Raw genomic sequence first — 20,787 nt, forward strand, 5'->3', positions numbered from 1 at the left:
CTATGAATCATATTTAGACATATGTAATCCTTTAAGACAATAGACAATCATACAATGCCAGCTGCTGTTTGATTTTTTTATTTTTTATTTATTTTTTTATTTTTTTATATAATTCATTTAGGTAAATAACTATGGAACAGTGTTGGGGAAGCTATATTAAAACTATATCCTCCCAAGCAACAAACTATAGTCAGCCTACTCCTTCAAAAAAGTAGTTAGCTACACTACCAACTACTAACAAAAAGTAGCTAACCACACTAAAGCTTTTTAAAGAAGAAAATGTTTTTAGATATAACAGTTGGATGAAATTATTAGAATATCACCTGATAGTTATACTGTATATTTAATTAGGGTGACATTCCCTTACAAAAATGACCAATGGTTTTATTACAGTAACCACAGTTTAACCATGATATTTGTAGTAAAACCATAGTAACCACAAAATTAACCATGGTTACTTAGTACAGTCATAGTCACTACAGTATTACTATAGTAATACATTTTCATAAGGGTTAAACAAATAGGGTGACAACATTAAATTGAACATAAATGTTTACTTAATATACTCAAAACTAGAAAACACCCTATTTTAAGTAACTGAATCGAAATACAGTGATATCAGCAATTAACTAAATATTTTGCAAAGTCCTTTATGGCTGCACGGGGCTCAATTTAATCAGTGAATCATTTATGTGAGTTCACAATTCTAAATATAAGAGAATTGTTTATTTAAACCAGTTAATTTACTTGAACTGTCAGAAAATAAGGATTGGATTTTCAGAGGGGATGTTTTAGGTGAGCCATTTGATTTCTCCCTCGGCTCCATTGCTGTGTTCACAATACAATGTGACAAATGCAGCATTTTGTGACGCTACAGCACTATTCATTGGAAAAAGAATCCGTGTACTGGAAAATCTACACTATTGTGAAAATAGCTGAGCTTCTGTCACGGTACTGAAAAATTTTAGATTTGCGACTCTACTAACTACTCCCCAACACTGCTAAAGAAGGCTACATTTTTATATTTTCAAAATTGCATGATGAAATTGAGGCATTTTTCTTCATAAAATTCCAGGTGTACTTATATTTTTGAATATTTTAATGTCTTTTTTTGTGAAAGCACAGTAAAGACATGTCACGTAAATTGCCCAAATAAATAAATAGGAAAAGAAACTAACAAATGTCTTATTTCAGAAATTAATTTCTATTAATGTGTATTAATAGGAACCTATCTATGTATTTTTGAAATTACAATGTTTTCCTGTCTTCTCTTTCAGTGGAGAATTTGGGCTTTGGTTGGATGGAGATCTTTATCACGGCAGGAGTCACTCATGCAAAACCTTCGGGAATCCCATGCTGTCCATGAAGGAGGATTTCTACGTGCAGGACATTGAGATCTGGTCGTTTGAGTAGCAGCTCGCGGGGGAAACATCTCTAGTTTCAGAGACTGGAATTGGACATCAGGCAAATCCCAAACCTTTCTGCACATCACTGCGGCTCCAAGCAAGCCTGTAACGGACGCTACTGTTACCGTGCTTGTCGTATGTTACTCCTGCATTTAATACAGAGCTCTTCTTTGTGCTGTGTAGTATGTGTGTGTGTTTTTCTTCAAGCTGTGTGCAGTGTCAGTAATGAACGGGATGGTGTAGAGACGGCCTTGGGTATCGAAGGATCCCCTGAGCGCTTTTAACATCAAGTGAAAATCATGGTGGCACAGGTTTGGACTGCCCGAAAACTGCCATTGTCCAGTTTACCTGAGCCAATGCACCAGGTATCTGTTTAAGTGCTGATGTTAGCCAATAGGATGTCACTAATGCAACACAAGTCTTGATGAAAAAAAAAAACGACAATGGGAAAAAAGAAAAGCAAACTGGAAACACATTCCCTTTCTCTCAGAGGACGAATATGTATTTTTTGAGGTGGGACGTCGATTTTTAGGATCATAATGGCATCTTTAAGACGAAAGGAAATGGAAAACACATTTGTAGTTTCTTTTGAGGCAAAATATTCAAGTGTTGTGAATTTGTAGTCTTTCTGTCGTTCACTATCATAGCACACACCATGTCGGAGCACATAGTCGCAAACCCCATAGTTGTAATGTTCTGTTCAGTGGGTTTGCGTGTAAGTGTGGCTAACACCTGCCCCTTCGCTTTCAGAAGGGCCGACTTTACTGTTCATAGGCAGAAATGTGTCTTAATAGATTTGTGGAATATGCAAATTCCAGTCCTGTGACCTCAAATAATCCAGACGGGGCACTTTTGTTTTCCCTGTCTCTTTTCAAAGAGACCTTTTACATTAAGTCTGAGACGTGAATTAATTGTTTTTCATTAATATGACAATTCTATATTTATGTATGTACATACATTGGCGGCCAAAAGTTTGGAATAATGTACAAATTTAGCTGTTTTGGAAGGAACTTGGTACTTTAATTCACCAAAGTGGCATTCAACTGATCACAAAGTATAGTCAGGACATTACTGATGTAAAAAACAGCATCATCACTATTTGAAAAAAAGTCATTTTTGATAAAATCTAGACAGGCCCCATTTCCAGCAACCATCACTCCAGTAATCATACTAAACTGCTAATTTGGTACTAGATTCACTTGCCATTATATCAGACACAATTGAAAGCTATTTGGTTCATTAAATGAAGCTTAACATTGTCTTTGTGTTTGTTTTTGAGTTGCCACAGTATGCAATAGACTGGTATGTCTTAAGGTCAATATTAGGTCAAAAATGGCAAAAAAGAAACAGCTTTCTCTAGAAACTCGTCAGTCAATCATTGTTTTGAGGAATGAAGGCTATACAGTGCTTGAAATTGCTAAAAAACTGAAGATTTCATCCAAAGGTGTACACTACAGTCTTCAAAGACAAAGGACAACTGGCTCTAACAAGAACAGAAAGAGATGTGGAAGGCCAGATGTACAACTAAACAAGAAGATAAGTACATCAGAGTCTCTAGTTTGAGAAATAGACGCCTCACATGTCCTCAGCTGACAGCTTCATTGAATTCTACCCGCTCAACACCAGTTTCATGTACAACAGTAAAGAGAAGACTCAGGGGTGCAGGCCTTATGGGAAGAATTGCAAATAAAAAGCCACTTTTGAAACAGAAAAACAAAAAGAAAAGGTTAGAGTGGGCAAAGAAACACAGACATTGGACAACAGATAATTGGAAAAGAGTGTTATGGATCTTAACCCCATTGAGCATTTGTGGGATCAGCTAGACTGTAAGGTGCATGAGAAGTGCCCGACAAGACAGCCACATTTATGGCAAGTGCTACAGGAAGTGTGGGGTGAAATGTCACCTGAGTATCTGGACAAACTGACAGCTGGAATGCCAAGGATCTGCAAAGCTGTCATTGCTGCACGTGGAGGATTTTTTTGATGAGAACTCTTTGAAGTAGTTTAAGAAGTTCTGAATAAAAAAATCAAACTGTAATAGTAATTTTTCACATTATGAATGTCCTGACTATACGTTGTGATCAGTCGAATGCCACTTTGGTGAATAAAAGTACCAATTTCTTTCATAAGAGCAATATCTGTACATTATTCCAAACTTTTGGCCGCCAGTGTATATATACATACATATATATATCTATTACTGTTAAGTGTGACAGTGATCTTTTTTGTGCTGATATTTCAGCTGTTACTAATATAATGTATATTACCCTGTAAATTAATGTTAAAATAGTTGATTTGTTCCTATATATATAAATATATAAACAATTATGCAGTGTGTGGATTGGTGGGTTGCTTCTCGCACTTTAATAATCTAGTTTAAAGCCAGGTTCTTCAGGCCTCATTAGCAGTAGCAGTACAGTATATATTTTTGTTTGTCTCTTAGATTATAGAGTAACTAATCATTTATAATGAGCTTGCTGCTACTGTGGAGAGGAAGTGCCCTAGACGGGCATCTCAGCGGTCGAGCACAGGGTCAGATTTGATGGACTCCAGCAGGGAAAGTCTCTTCTTCTGTGTCCTGTCCCAGCATTTTTGTCTAGTCTTTTGTTTCTTTCGCTGTGTAGACTGACTGTGCACAGAGCGAGAGGAACCATCGATGTTCTTCTACGACAGTGGATACATCTGATGAGAAGCGCAAATCATCTACTTGACCGGAATATAATGTTACAGTGATGTATACAGAACAATGAAAACTAATAAATTGTTGTAACCTGGGACAGTATAATGTCTGATATGTTTTTATTCCCTTTTGTCTTCTATTTTTCACCATAAAAATATAGAAATATGAATAAATCAATTTTCATGCTGACTCTAAAAAACAAAACAAAACAAAAAACAGTAATGATAATAATAAAATATCAAACAGCATTAGTTGTTTTCCCACCAAAACTGATGTCACTGTCTGTATGGAACTAGTGAAAGGGATATTACATGACTAACAGGATAGAAAGTGATACTGAGGACAAATGAAAAAAAAAGTATGAATTCATTACCAATTAAAAAAATATTGCCAAGAAAATGTTTTGTTTGAAACATCTCAATTAAAAAAAAGAAGATATGAAGAAACACCCAAAATATTTCTTAATAAATTGACAGTTTTTCATTTGATAAGACAAGGCAAAAATGGCCATCATCCGCTAAAACTAAAGTAGACAAATTATTTAAAACTAGCCACTATGTTTAGAAAGCTAACTGATATGATAATAAAGCTAACATGTTTTCAAACTTTAAAAATTGTGAGTTTTAATATTTTATCCAATAAATAAGGAGGACACATGATATGGACTGCATACTAGTTATGGCAAAAAAGGATTTGAAAATCAGACATAAAGACAAAGGTACAAGGCAGTGTACTTAAAGCAGGGTTGCCAACTTTGGATACCAGGCTGGAGTGAGATTTTGATGTCATGGCCAGGGCCACATTGATGAACAGGCAAATCAACGTTGAAGCCCAGGGGCCTTATACCCATGGCACTTTAAAAGGATAGTACTCAAGTAAAAGGACAATTACTTAAAAAAAAAAAAAAGTACTAACATAAATAATTACTTGAGTAAGAGTAAGAAAGTATCCAGTTAAAAGAGTACTCAAGTACTGAGTAACTTGTTACTTCCACAAATGACATAATGGATGTTAACTCCCCTATATTCCATTACATAATACACATTTAACATGTATTACAGAATTATTATTAATGTCATCATTCACCATCATGTTGTTCCAAACCTGTATGACTTTCTCCCTTCCATGCAACACAAGGAGATATTAGACAGAATGTTTGCCTTGGTCACTATTTACTTTCTGTGAATGTGTTTTTTTCCTCTATATTTTGAAAGTGAATGGTGACTGAGACTGTCAGTCCCTAACATTCTGTCTAACATCTTTTGTGTTCCACAGAATACAGAAGGTCACATGGGTTTGGAACAACATGAGGGTTGGGAAATGATGACGGAATATTAAATAATGGCTGAGCTATAATTTTAAAGGTATAGTTCACCCAAAAATGAAAATTCCCTCATCATTTACTCACCCTCATGCCATCCCTCATGTGTATGACTTCTTTCTTCTGCAGAACACAAATTAAGATTTTTGGAATAATTTTTCAGCTCTGTAGGTCAGTACAATGCAAGTGAATGGGTGCCAAAATGTTGATGCTCCAAAAAGCACACAAAGGCAGCATAAAAGTAATCCATAAGACTCCAATAGTTTAATCCATATCTTCAGAAGTGATGTGATAGGTGTCGGTGAGAAACAGATAAATATTTGTCATTTTTTCCTAGAAATTCTTCTCTCTGCCCAGCAGGGGGCGGTATGCATGAAGAATGTGAATCACCAAATACACAAGAAGAAAAATGTGAAAGTGATCTGTTTCTCATCCACACGTTCTCATATCATATCGCTTCTGAAGATATTGATTTAATGCTGCCTTCACGTGCTATCAGAATTATCGTAAATAGGAGTTTCCCACTCAGAAGTTGCATATGAATGACCCCTCAAGTCATAATTACAACTTGGAAACTTGGAGATAACTTTGATACCCGAGTTTCCAAGATGGGATGAGTTCTAAACTTTCAACATGGTGGAGGAGAATACAGTCTCTGAAGTGAAGGACAGGTTTTGTTCATTTTTCTAAATACAGCTATTTGTTAGTTCTTGCTGTTTTGGTCAAATTCATTTATGTATATCAGCAACAATTCAATGCATGTTGTACATTTTTTCACCATGAAAATAGCTTGTATTTGACCAAAATTCCATTATCGTTAGCAAGCTAACTGAGTGATATGTATTATGGTGTCAAAATAAAAGTTCCTCCAGAAATATGTATGAATGAACCTGGCGTCGTCCATGTTTCCATTTCTTTATGACAACAAAGCATGTGAACACGACATACTCGTAATTACCACTTCAGAAGTGAGAAGTAGGATAATTCCGATAGCACATAAAGGCAGCATAACCACTGGAGTCTTATGGATTACTTTTATGCTGACTTGTATGATTTTTGGAGTTTCAAAATGTTGGCACCCATTCACTTGCATTGTATGAACCAAAAGAGCTGAGAAATTCTTCTAAAACAGGGTTGCTGCAGAGTTTTTAAAATTAAATGTAAGAATTTTTAAGACCTTTTTCAATACCTGAACAAGTAAAATTAATACCATATCCCCATACCAAAACAAACCAACACAATTTTAAAATAAAACATGTATCTACAGACTTTTACTTCAACAAGCAGGGGCACACAATCAATGGCCTTAACATTGCTTAACAGTAAAACAGGGTAGAATATATGCTTAAATATAAGTTTAAAATACTCAAGACATGTTTTCCACATATACACAGGGTTGGCAGGGTTACTTTTGAAATGTATTCCACTACAGATTACAGAATACATGCTGTAAAATGTCATTTGTAACATATTCCGTTAGATTACTCAAGGTCAGTAACGTATTCTAAATACTTTGGATTACTTCTTCAGCACTGGTAGATTTTTTCACTTGTTTTGACTATAAAAACTCTGCCAGTACAGTAAGACAAAACACACATGTTAAAAATACATTCTCTGAAAAACCTAAATATCTTATGCAGTGTTGTTTCTAAAACAAGATAAATCTAATTGATCTTGTTTTAAGGATTTTTACATATTTTTACAGGAAAACAATACAACAGTTATCATCAAGAAAAGATTTGTGCCCTAATATCAAAGGTCTTACTAGAAAAAAAGAAATTATGATCCAACGTGAATTTTCTTGATAAAAAAATATGATCGTGCCTGGTAACGTGCATGTAAAATGGCTAGAAATAGCATTTATCTTAGCGTAAAGCTGACAATTTACACAAGGTTTATTTCTATTTCTTTTGCTCCAAACTTACTTCAAACTTACTTCTCTGTCTGCTCGTATGAATGTAACACATCATAAGAAAGTGTTTCACCGCTGTTCAAATGCACTTTGGATCGCATCATTTATATGTATAAATGTTTTCCATCTGAAAGGACTAAATATTAAATGAAACAAATGACAATAAAATGCAAAGTAATCTCTTCAGTAATCAAAATACTTTTTGAATGTAACTGTATTCTAATTACCAATTATTTAAATTGTAACTGTAATGGAATACAGTTACTTATATTTTGTATTTTAAATATGTAATCCCGTTACATGTATTCCGTTACTCTCCAACCCTGCATATACATCACATTAAAATTGGTTTATGTTCCATTATATAAATAAATACTAATTAGAAGTCCACCGATATTGGATTGTGCTGATTTGATAATGTGTTGAAAGAAAGCCAGTTAGTCTGCCAATAGTTTTTAAAATTGGACAGTTATTTACCAACAGTATATGTCTGCCTATAACATTGACATCCTTAAATATAATTTTTTATTTTTATTTTTTTTTTTTTTTTTTTGCATTAATACAGTTATAAATCTGTAGACTGATATTTTTTCTAATTTATTTTACATTTTAAAAAGCACAGTGACAAACACAAGGCAAGAGCGCCACCTGGTGGACATTGTAAATGGTACAAAATACATAGTTATTTATCCAGCAAGCCTTCATCCAACTATAAAGGAATGACAGACATGAATATACAAAGCTTGTTAAACAGGTTCGCACATGAGTTGACACACGATCAACTGTTTTAGTTTCTGGGTCATTTTCCAGTCTGATAAAACATTTTCAAACTAAATTTGACATCAAATATCAAACAAATCAATATATGATTGGATATACAAAATGTTTCCTCATAAAGAAGGCAAATTATTTGAAAGAATGGTCCATAAAATGGCTACATGCAAAGAGCCAGAAATATATTAACATAAACATGACCAGAACTCATCAAATCAGATCAAATTAGTTATGAATAAATCACAGAAATTAAAGTAGTAAAATAGTAAAATCCTCTTTCAGGAACTTTTCACATAGTTTTACTCTCTCTCTCTCTCTCTCTCTCTCTCTCTCTCTCTCTCTCTCTCTCTCTATATATATATATATACATATTTAATGCACTTGTGTGATTGTGCTAAATGTTAACCTGCATTCTACTTTGAAAATGGACCCATAAAACTGTAGTAAAAAGTATCTGTTGTGAAACAATAGTGAAAGAAACAAATAATAATGGAAGTCTGCATGTCCAAAATCATGATGTTACACAATAGTGCCCAAAAAATTGGAAAAAGCAGTAAAGCAGTGCAAATGAGATAGAGCTGTATTGATCATCCTCACTGGTCAAGCAGCTTAGTGGTTTTCTAATTATAAATCAATCTTATTTTATTATTTTTATTTTATTATTTTATTGCAGCAGTGAAATTAAAAACATTGCATTTTTGATCCAAACCAAAAATAAAAATGCTAGAGGCACCAATAACACTTTCACATAGCGTTGGTCAACACAAAATCGAAACTGCCCCTATTTACATGTTCCTGGTCTTATTGTGTAGCATTTATTGGTGCATGTTATTCCAAGTAATCTTTTATCAAAATGTAATAACTTGCTCCACCTCTGAAATGACTTTCCTTCTCGGATGACGTCATTAAGCCCTAAACATTTTCAATGCCTGCCTGCCATTTCATGCTTACTTTTAAGTAAAACACAGGGGTTTTTCATCTTTTAAACATAGCAAATCTCAGAAGTTAGTGTATAAAAATATAAGGCAGGGTCTCTTTCGATTACAATCAGACACGTTATACAGCCAAAGGCAGCAAAGAAATAGTTAATGTTTCACAATTTCTTCATCTTGAGGCCTGTTGTGGTTTTCTTTCTTGAGAATGAATCCCTTTTTCCTGAAGAATATTAAGCACTCAGATGTAGCCACCAATGAATGGCACATGTGTTGCATGCAAGGGCAGAAGGGCAAAAAGTTCTGAATTATAGCAGATGATAAGTTCTAGTAAACCAGGTACTGAAACTCAGAGTAAATGAGCGGAAACATCACGGTACAGGCTCTGTAGAGGATAGCTCCACAGTTGACAAAGGCACGTGGTTTTGTGAGCCACGATTCAGACCTGAAGCTGAAGTATATGGCGTATAAGGCAACTGCGAAGAAGTGACCGATCAGAGTCAAGGGCTTTGGCTTCAATCTAAGGAAACAAAAGTTGATTAATGGTGGTACAATGTCTGCGACAGATCTCAGATATCTGCAGGGACAAACAAAAAAGCCCCTGAGGAGAAAATCTGTAAAGGTTTGTCAATACTTACACTGACAGGAGACCAATTGGTCCATTAATGCACTCTCCACCAAGCTTGAAATAGTGGAAACAGGCCTTTCTCAACTGATGCAGTGAATCTGAAAAAAAAATAAAAAATGGTGGTAGATATAATGAGCTGCAATAGTTGTTGCTATTTTCTAGTTATATGTTAGAAGTTGGATCTTATATAACTTCAAAATAAGACCATGTCAATAGAATAAATTCCAGATTATGGTGTCATGAAATGTGTTATATTAGCATATAAATGTGAACATTTATATGTGTGTGTGTGAGAGAAAAAATCTGTAATTATTTATTCACCCTCATGTTGTTCCAAACCCATATGCTGTTTTGTTTTGTTTTTTGTGAAACATAAAAAACCTACATAGCACTTTTTCATACATGGACAGCCCATAGGCAACACGACTGTCAAGCATCAAAATGGACAAAAAAGCACTATGAAAGTATAATTAAATTAGTCCATATGACAAGCATGCTATATTCCAAGTCATATGATAGCTTATTGAACTTGTTTTTTATTTATCTGAAAAAAAATAAAAAATGGTCTTCAGATTCATTAAAGGCTCATTGACGTCATTTATTCATATGTGTCATACCCAAATGTGAGGTGTTCCACAGAAATAAATAAAAGCATTTGGGTCTGGAACAACATGGAGGTGAGTAAATAATTATTTTAATGATTATGGGTGAACTATTCCTGTTTTGTCCCACAGTTGTTTTGACTTACTGTCAGTTGCAGCGAACAGCTCATATAGTGCTTGAGCCAAGACGTTCACCACAAACGAGTGAGATGCCTTCCGCTCCCAGTGGAATTTCTTCTTTGCCTGACAACAAAAATATCAGAGTGTGCTCATCATGCTCAATTCATATAATGATCGTAGGCTCATTTAAACATTCAATGCATTTAAAGGGATAGTTCAGCCAAAAATTTTAATTCTCACATTATTTACTCATCCTCATGCCACCCCAGATGTGTATGACTTTCTTTCTTCTCCTGAACACAAGCGTAGATTTTCAGAATAATATCTTAGCTCTGTAGGTTCATATAATGCAAGTGAATGGGTATCAACATTTTGAAGGTCCAAAAATCATATAAAGGCAGCTTAAAAGTAATCAGTAAGACTCCAGTTGTTTATTACATGTCTTCAATAGCGAAATGTTTGGTGTGGGGGAGAAACAGATCAAAATTTTAGTGCTTTTTTTATGATCAATCTCCACTTTCACTTTCACATTATTCTTCTTTTGTTTTTACCGATTTGCATTCTTTGTGCATTCCGCCAACTATTGGACAGGGAGAAGAATTTATAGTAAAAAATGTCTTAAATATTGATCTGTTTCACACCCACACCTATCATATAGTTTCTGAAGATATAGTTTTAAACACTGGAGTCATATGGATTACTTTTACGCTGCCTTTATGTGCTTTTTGGAGCTTCAAAATTTTGGTACCCATTCGTTGCATTGTGAAGACTTACAGAGCTGAGATATTTTTCTAAAATACTTCGTCTGTGTTCAGCATAAGAAAAAAAGTCACACATCTGGGATGACATAAAGGTGAGTAAATGATGACAGAATTTTCATTTTTGTGTGAACTATCCCTTTAATGTCTAATATTTTTACGAAGATTTAATGTGCAATGAGGAGCAGCAATTACTAGCACCAAAATGGTCAGGTGAGCGTTTTATTATGGAATATTGTCTGAAACAGAATAAACTGCCGACGTCTCTTTCAGATGTTTCCCAGTCAGGTGTTTTGATTACCTGCAGCACAGCAGTGTTGTCGTAGAGGTCAGGGATATTCTTGAGTAGTTCTCTCCAGATCTGGACATCATTCAGCACAACGCTCATGCCTCCACCAGTCAGAGGATGTCGCATGTTATATGCATCTCCCAACAGCAGAACACCTATTTGAGGACAGGCAGTATGTGACTTTCAACACAGTTCCTGCAGAGTTTCATGCCACTGCACAAAAGATGCTGCATTATAGTCTGATTGGTTGGGATTACAAGTGGACATAATTATCAGTCTCTGGAGTGATTTATTAAAAAGGTTAGGTGTGTAATTTTTTTCAATTTTAAACTACTTTCTTATATCCCAGCTTAATATGTAAAGAGAACTAACTACAAGTAAGCCATTCGTAAGTTGATTCCTTTGAAAAGCGTAAACTCTGTGGCTTTATCAAAAAATTGCTCAGTTTGTTTGAGCCACCCGACATTAGTAATGGCTCTACCAATGGCGTGAGTTTGGGACGAAAGTATATAAATAATATACATAAAGAAATATATAAAGAAATATAAGTGTGTGTGTGTGTGTGTGTCTATATCTATATATATATCTATATATCTATAGATATATATATATATCTATATCTATATCTATCTATCTATATATATATATATATATATATATATATATATATATATATATATACACTCACCGACCACTTTATTATGTACACTCTGTACATCTACTTATTCATGCGATTATGTAATCACCCAATCGTGTGACAGCATTGCAATGCATAAAATCATGCAGATATGGGTCAGGAACTTCAGTTAATGTTCACATCAACCATCAGAATGGGGAAAAAATTTTATCTCAGTGATTTGGACCATGGCATGATTTTTGGTGCCAGACGGGCTGGTTTGAGTATTTCTGTAACTGCTGATCTCCTGGGATTTTCACTCACAACAGTCTCTAGAGTTTACTAAGAATGGTGCCAAAGAAAGTGAGCGGCAGTTCTGCGGACGGAAACGCCTTGATAACGAGAGAGAACAACGGAGAATGGCCAGACTGGTTCGAGCTGACAGAAAGGCTACAGTAACTCAGATAACCCCTCTGTACAATTGTAGTGAGCAGAATAGCATCTCAGAATGCACAACATGTCGAACCTTGAGGCGGATGGGCTACAACAGCAGAAGACCACGTTTGACACTTTATAAGGACCATAGTGTTCCTAATAAAGTGCTCAGTGAGTGTATCAAAACATTGCTCAGTTTGTTTGAGCCACCCGACATAGCAACAATGGCTCTACCACTGGCATGAGTTTGGGGCGAATGTACACTATATAAATAAAGAAATATATAAATAAATATGTGTGTGTGTGTGTGTGTGTGTGTGTGTGTGTGTACAGTATACTGTATGTATATACAGTGTATATATATATATATGTACATACACATATACACTACCGGTCAAAAGTTTTGAAACACTTGACTGAAATGTTTCTCATGATCTTAAAAATCTTTTGATCTGAAGGCATATGCTTAAATGTTTGAAATTAGTTTTGTAGACAAAAATATAATTGTGCCACCATATTAATTTATTTCATTATAAAACTAAAATTTTATTAAAAAAAAAGTTTTTGAAATTGATGACTTGGACTGAATAATTAAGAAAAGCAGCCAGTAAGTGCCCAACATAGATGGGAACTCCTTCAATACTGTTTAAAAAGCATCCCAGGGTGATACCTCAAGACGTTGGTTGAGAAAATGTCAAGAGTACATGTCTGCAAATTCTAGGCAAAGGGTGACTACTTTGAAGATGCTAAAATATAACACAGTTTTGATTTATTTTGGATTTTATTTAGTCACAACATAATTCCCATAGTTCCATTTATGTTATTCCATAGTTTTGATGACTTATTATTCTAAAATGTGAAGAAAAAAAATTACAATAAAGAATGAGTGTTTCAAAACTTTTGACCGGTAGTGTATGTATATACAATGGCGGCCAAAAGTTTGGAATAATGTACAGATTTTATCTATATATTAGGGCTGTCAATCAATTAACATTTTTAATCAAATTAATTACATAGATATACAGTATATAAATATTTGCTGAGAAAGGCCCTTAAATAACAATATTTCAAAATATATTGATTAAATAATTATAAATAGTTATATTTAAATACTTGTAAATATAACATACTGTATATTATAAATATAATCATTCATATAATTAAAATGCAGTACATTGTTGTAGCAGACAAGTAATCATTGATATGTAGATATAGACATGGATATTTTTTTATTTGGCCTACCTGGTTTATAGACTGGTGAGGGTGGCAGGAAGCTGGCGGGCATCGATCTTAAGCGATCATTTTGCAGTGCACACATAAATGGCTCCTTTAAGTGCCCTGTGCAAGCAAAACAGTCATTATTGTGAGAATTACTGTGCTGTGCTCCTTACAAAACAACAACAGACACATCATTCACACATATTCAAGAAATCAATGCTTAAGAGAAAGACTCGTCTTAGCCATTAGGTTATTTTTTTAAATGTAAATGGGTCAAATACCTGGCAGTTGAGGATAGATTTTGTCAGTCATGTACTGCATGAGGTCTCTGGGCATATCTCCTCTGACGTCCACCAGGACCCGAGTTTCATTGGAGGAGATCTGATAGATCAACACTGGACTGGGATCAGCTAGAACTAGCTCTGCATGGTTGGGCTTGAACTGAGGAGAATCCTGGGAGACAACAGAACATGGAAAACATAGGATGGGCACAAATACTCTGAAGTGCAACTTTTAAAAATAAAAAAAGACTTTTATTTTTACAGATTTCACGGAACGGATCTTAGGTGTCATGATCCACATTTTCAATGATTAAATGCACTGCTCATGGCACAAATTGTGAAAAAATATAATGTAATGGCAAAAGATGTCTGTCTGATGTGCAGAACTCATTCACTGTCACACCCCAAGTACTTGAGTACTTGGTAGATTTACAGCATCTATTGAGTACTTGAGCTGTCAAAACGGCAAAACTGCACATCCCTAGAAATCCCTAGAAGTCATGTTACTTGGGCTATGTGGCAGGGCGGAGGGCGGGGCCGGGTGTGTGGAATCACGACCCAGCCCCGCCCTCCGCCCTGCCACAGGCTATTTTATAGAAAATATGCAAATGTCATCCTTATATTTACCTTCATTATGCATCCCACAAAATGAGATGACACTTTAACTTTCCCAGAGACCAGATTTTTACGGAACTTGGAGAAACAGCCATCAGCAACTACAGTCAGTGGAGCGTGGATCTCCTGAAAGAGAGAGAGAATAAAATTAAAGCAATATATCTATATATATTTACAATTAAGAGACCACTGCAAAATTATCAGTTTCTCTGGATTTACTATTTATAGGTATGTATTTGAGTAAAATGAACATCTTTGTTTTATTCTATAAAGTACTGACAACATTTCTCCCAAATTCCAAATAAAAATATTGTAATTTAGAGTATTTATTTGCAGAAAATGACAACTGGTTAAAATAACAAAAAAGATGCAGTGTTTTCAGACCTCGAATAATGCAAAGAAAACAAGTACATTTTTAAACACAATGCTAATGTTTTAACTTGGGAAGAGTTCAGAAATCAATATTTGGTGGAATAACCCTGATTTTCAATCACAGCTTTCATGGATCTTAGCATGCTCTCTGCCAGTCTTTCACATTGCTGGTGGGTGAATTTATGCCACTCCTGGTGCAAAAAATCAAGCAGCTCAGCTTTGTTTGTTGGCTTGTAGCCATCTATCTTCCTCTTGATCACGTTCCAGAGGTTTTCAATTTGGTTCAGATCTGGAGATTGGGCTGACCATGACAGGGTCTTGATGTGTCCTTCACAAAGACGAATCTGCCCGATTACAGCCTTGCTGAAGCACCCCCAGATCATCACGGATCCTCCACCAAATTTCACAGTGGGTGCGAGACACTGTGGCTTTAAGGCCTCTCCAGGTCTCCGTCTAACCATTAGACAACCTGGTGGAGGATCGGTGATGATCTGGGGGTGCTTCAGCAAGGCTGGAATCGGACAGATTCATCTTAGTAAAGGACACATGAATCAAGCCACGTAGAAGGTTATCCTGAAAGAAAACTTGCTTCCTTCTGCTCTGAAAATGTTCCCCAACTTTGGTTGGTTTTTACCAGCAGGACAATGCTCCAAGCCACACAGCATAGTCAATCAAGGTGTGGATGGAGGACCACCGGATCAAGATCCGTGTCATGGCCAGCCCAATCTCCAAATCTGAACCCCATTCAAAACCTCTGGAATGTAATCAAGAGGAAGATGGATGGCCGCAAGCCATCAAACAAAGCCGAGCTGTTTGATTTTTTGCACCAGGAGTGGCATAAAGTCACCCAACAGCAATGTAAAAGACTGGCAGAGAGCATGCCAAGAAGCATTAAAGCTGTGATTGAAAATCAGTGTTATTCCACCAAATATTGATTTCTGAACTCTTCCTAAGTTAAAACATTAGTACTGTGTTGTTTAAAAATGATTATGAACTTGTTTTCTTTGCATTATTCGAGCTCTGAAAACATGGCATCTTTTTATTTTTTTTTTTTTTTTTTTGACCAGTTGTCATTTTCTGCAAATAAATGCTCTAAATGACAATATTTTTATTTGGAATTTGGAATAGTTTTTATTTGGAATAGTTATAATAGGGAATATATAATAAATATAATAAGGAAAAATAGGGATGAATCTAAATTCATTTTTGTGGTAATCAATATAATGCCACAAATGTTGCCGACTTGCACTGAACCCGGAATATTCCTTTAAGCTTATCAACTGTCAATTCATCAATTTTAGCACAAATGCGTTCAGTTATCATAAAAGAAAATGGCCAAGACACTGCCTTTACAGGCATTCAAAGCTAGATTAATCAATTTAATGTTTAATTGGTTAATGGGTTATTGTTTTTCACTTAATTAATCATTTTCCATTTAATTATTTGACATTTTTCAAGTTGACCATTAAGTTTTTTTGTTTATTTATTTTTATCCTCTTTTCTCCACAATTTTGCAATGCCAATTCCCACTACTTACTAGGTCCTCATGGTGGCGCAGTTACTCACCTCAGTCTGGGTGGCAGAGGACAAGTCTCAGTTGCCTCTGCTTCTGAGACAGTCAATCCGCGCATCTTATCACGTGGCTCGTTGTGCATGACACTGTGGAAACTCACAGCATGTGGAGGCTCATGCTACTCTCCGCCATCCATGCACAACTTACCACGTGCCCCATTGAGAATGAGAACCAGTTAATCGCAACCACGAGGAGGTTACCCCATGTGACTCTACCCTCCCTAGAAACCGGGCCAATTTGGTTGCTTAGGAGACCTGGCTGGAGTCACTCAGCACACCCTGGATTCAAACTTGTGACTCCAGGGGTGGTAGTCAGCGTCAATACTTGCTGAGCTACCCAGGCCCCCCAGTTGACCATTTATTTTAATGACAATTTCTTAGAATTGCCATCTCTACATGAGACACATATGAAGTACAGTACTGCATAATGTCGCAAACTAAACCTAAGCAGTTTCTCAGTATGTTTTTATACCTTGATGTTTCCTGAGTCTTTCTCTCTGTACTGAATTCCTGTCACACAGCCGTCTTCTTCCCCCAGACTGGTCACTGTGCCCTCCACAAACTTCACACTGTGCAAATATAACATGATATTTGATATAAAAGCCCTTATAAAAGCACATTGCTAAATATTTTGTTATATATTACAATTGCATTTAGACATTTTTAAGTGTAGCTTAAGTGTCCAATTACTCCACTGTGTATTCCAGTATTGCTATGTACATAAATGAGAACGTTTGAGGCAGGTTAGATTGTTAGAATAAATGTTTGCAGAAATCATAGTGTTTTATTTTGAAACAACATAAGTAATAACAAGCTTGACGTTCAGAATTGTTAGTTGTTAGTTGTTATAATCTATATGCAGTATTTATATATTCATATGTGGAGATTACAAATTTAAACAGGAATTTACTTGGGCTCAGCAAGAGCAGCTCGACGCAGTCCCATGATGAAGCGGCCATGATGGAAGGCACGTCCACACTGCACACTGTTCTCCTGCTGGGGATATGGGATCTCCACCTCTGTCCTGCTGTCCAGGTCATGGATTACATAACCATTCACCACATGAGCATCCAGACCCTCAACAGCACCTGAGAGAACACAAACAGAAAACATCAAGTGACTGTGAGTCAATGACAATTACATACAAGGGTAGCAAACAATTTGGTATATCTGCTTTCAGATATGACAGATCTATTCAACTATAAAACACAATATTGATAGATATGTGAAAGACATAAAAATGTAAAGGAATAGTTCACCCAAAAATGAAAATTCTCTCAAACTTAAAAAAATAAAAAATTAGCTTTCAATATACTTTAGGTTTACAAAATCCTCCCTTGTTCGTATTACTCAGAAATGGATGCAACCAAGTGAACATAATATTCATAATATATAATTATAAACATAATATATACAGTAGGCCTACATATTTTTTCAATGAAAAAAGTTAAAACTTTAATCCATTTGTGTTAGGACAACATGTGCAAGATGAACATAAAGGGGATACTTGTTAGTGTTTCATTTTTGTTATGAGATATAGAAGAGTTTCTGTTATGTTGGAGTTTTAGAGGTTACCATTATGATGAAGAGTTGAGCTTGAGCTCACGTTGAGGACAGGGACATGAGTTTCATTGCTCTCTTCATTGAGCAATTGCTGAGCTAACCATAGCATATTTACAAAGCTACACGCTGTAATGCTTCCCACCAGTATATACTGTATTTAGCATAATAACATACACTGTCACTAGGTAGTACATAAAGAAATAAAAGAGATTTATTTGAGTTACTTTTATATGTCTAATTGTGTTGGGTTTACCCAGTTTAATTAGCTTCCCTCTACACAAAGTGTTTGTGTTGAGATAACATGGTAATTTTAAGTTAAGAAAACTCATTTCAAACATGTGGAAACCCCGACTGAATAAAGTTCAGTCAAAGAGTTATTTTTGATAGAATAATGCATTTCTAAACCTGCATGACTTCCTTTCTTCAGTGGAACCTAAAAGGATATATTTATAGCAGAATGTCTAACCTGCTCTTTTTCATACAATGACAGTGAATGTTGACCACGGCTGTCACACAAGAGTTTCAAGCCAGGATTTTCAGTGAATAGCAACTTAAATTTCAATCTGTTCCTCAAACAAAACTATCATATGGCTTCAGACGACTTAAAATGAATTTGACAGCCTCTGGTCTCCATTCGTCTTCATTATATGAAAGAAAGCAGCAAAAACTTCTACTTTAGTGTTCCATGGAAGAAAGAGAGCCATACTGGAACATCATGAGTGTGAGTAAATGAAGACGTTATTTTCAATTGTTGGGTGCACTACTTCTTTAAGTAGGATTTGAGCCAGCATGCATTATGTAACAGTAAGATAAGATGAGGTAGTTCCGCACCCTCCAAGCTGAGTTCTTTAAGTGCCCGGTATCCTCCCGGCTGGAGAAGTTCCCCCACTATCCGATCTGGTTCTTTCATGTCCCTCTCAACCACTGTGACCTTGCGACCATCTCGAGCCAGAACAGCGGCCATTGCTGACCCCAGCACACCAGCACCCACTATGATGACCTCTGGATCCTCTGTCTGAACGCACTGACTGTCTGATGCCCTCTTTCGCTTTACATCTCTCTAATTAAAAAGATTGTCGGAAACAATGCAGAAACAATGTCCATATAATAGTTATAGATATACTAATAGATCAATATATTTTACAGAGACAAACATTATATAATAATATAATATATGATACAAAAAGACACAGTGGCTCCAAAAAGTATTTTGGGGCCACTCTATTCTAATATAATATAATATACAATAATGAATGAATATATATATATATATATATATATATATATATATATATATATATATATATATATATATATTATTATTATTATTATTATTATTATTATTATTATTATTATTATCATTGTTATTTTATATATATATATATATATATATATATATATATATATATTATTATTATTATTATTATATATATATATATATATATATATATATATATATATATATATATATAATAATAATAATACATATATATATATATATATATATATATATATATATATATATATATATATATATATATATATTTTTTTTTTTTTTTTTTTTTATATACATTTCTCTTGTACCAAACCCTATAATAAATAATCAGAAAGAAACACATTTTGGGTTTTAGGAGGTATATTGCATTATTGGACCATCAGTTGATTTTTACCGTTTTAAATTACATAACTGTCATAATGACTATCTTATTATTAGAAAATTGATAATTACAGGTATATTAATTATACTACTTCCTTAAAAAAGACAATAGAAATTGAATGATCAACTTTAAGAACACAAAAACAATGAGTTATGATATAAACAAAAACACATTATCTCACCTTCTTTGAAATGCGACTCGAGCTGTTTGTATTTGACATGGAGAAGAGCTTTTGTGTCAGAGGGAATGTGCTGAAGAGTTTAAGAGGCAGCTGGAATAAATTAGACACTTTGAGCGTCTGTCCGCGGAGCCCGAGACACGTAACCATGAGTCCCAAAGACACGCACACCACTGCGGCCACAATCAGCTCTCTGTACGCTGAACTCACCAGGGCATCGCATTTCTTATAGATATATGTAAAACTTGCTATACCAAGGAATGTCCACATGTCTGAAGTCAATTAAAATATATGTATACAAAATAAGACAGTTATGAAATTAAAAATAAGTTTCAAAAGACGGAAAATTCACAAAGAAAAGCGCACAGGTGATCCTACAAAAGACCACTGAGTTATACAATACAGAAAAATATTTCAGAATCCTTTAGTGCATGAATTCAGTCGAAATGCTTCTTATTATAAATAAGCATAAATAGAAATATATCTTAAATCCAGCACTTGGGCTCTCTCGAGCTGAGTGCGATGCTTCTAGGTGATGCTGAATAATTTATGTTAATGAGGACGCGGATCCTCTTGCAGTTTGTAGACATCGGCGTCCCGCCTCGTCTCTTTAGAATAAGCCAATCAGCAGCGAGTATTCGGTGAGCAGAGCTCACGCTATCTGGCCATTGGCCAATCCAAGGCTGCTGGTTGGCGAATGGACTGCAGGCGCAGTAGTATGATGTGATGTCACAGAGAGCATGCGTTTGGCAGATGTTACGAGAAAAAGAGCGTCATTTAACGTAGTTCTAAATGTGTAGTCTACGCTTACTATTTTAGCAAAATGACTATATAGGCATTTACGGTGGAATTTGGGA

General features: G+C 35.2%; 2 protein-coding genes across 5 annotated transcripts in view; one reads left to right on the top strand and one right to left on the bottom strand.

Moving 5' to 3' along the window:
* Nucleotides 1–4,181, top strand: part of LOC127454461 (oxidation resistance protein 1-like) — a 240,049-nt gene extending 235,868 nt beyond the window's left edge. For all 4 annotated transcript variants that reach the window (XM_051721687.1, XM_051721688.1, XM_051721686.1 and 1 more), the window contains one exon: nucleotides 1,278–4,181. In XM_051721687.1, coding sequence (XP_051577647.1) covers nucleotides 1,278–1,413 — 136 coding nt within the window. In that variant the 3' untranslated portion in view covers nucleotides 1,414–4,181. The remainder of the gene's footprint in view (nucleotides 1–1,277) is intronic.
* Nucleotides 4,182–7,900: 3,719 nt separating this feature from the next.
* On the bottom strand, nucleotides 7,901–20,462 carry LOC127454463 (squalene monooxygenase-like). The gene is made up of 11 exons (XM_051721694.1): nucleotides 19,934–20,462; nucleotides 18,926–19,154; nucleotides 17,442–17,619; nucleotides 17,004–17,100; nucleotides 14,600–14,713; nucleotides 13,973–14,144; nucleotides 13,716–13,811; nucleotides 11,435–11,577; nucleotides 10,402–10,498; nucleotides 9,664–9,751; nucleotides 7,901–9,545 (listed from the first exon to the last, which is right to left on the bottom strand). The coding sequence occupies exons 1-11, from the start codon at nucleotides 20,198–20,200 to the stop codon at nucleotides 9,353–9,355; spliced, it is 1,674 nt and encodes a 557-aa protein (XP_051577654.1). The 5' UTR covers nucleotides 20,201–20,462; the 3' UTR covers nucleotides 7,901–9,352.
* Between the last annotated feature and the right edge of the window lie 325 nt (nucleotides 20,463–20,787).

Source organism: Myxocyprinus asiaticus, chromosome 16 (assembly GCF_019703515.2).
Source record: "Myxocyprinus asiaticus isolate MX2 ecotype Aquarium Trade chromosome 16, UBuf_Myxa_2, whole genome shotgun sequence".
Taxonomy (NCBI): domain Eukaryota; kingdom Metazoa; phylum Chordata; class Actinopteri; order Cypriniformes; family Catostomidae; genus Myxocyprinus; species Myxocyprinus asiaticus.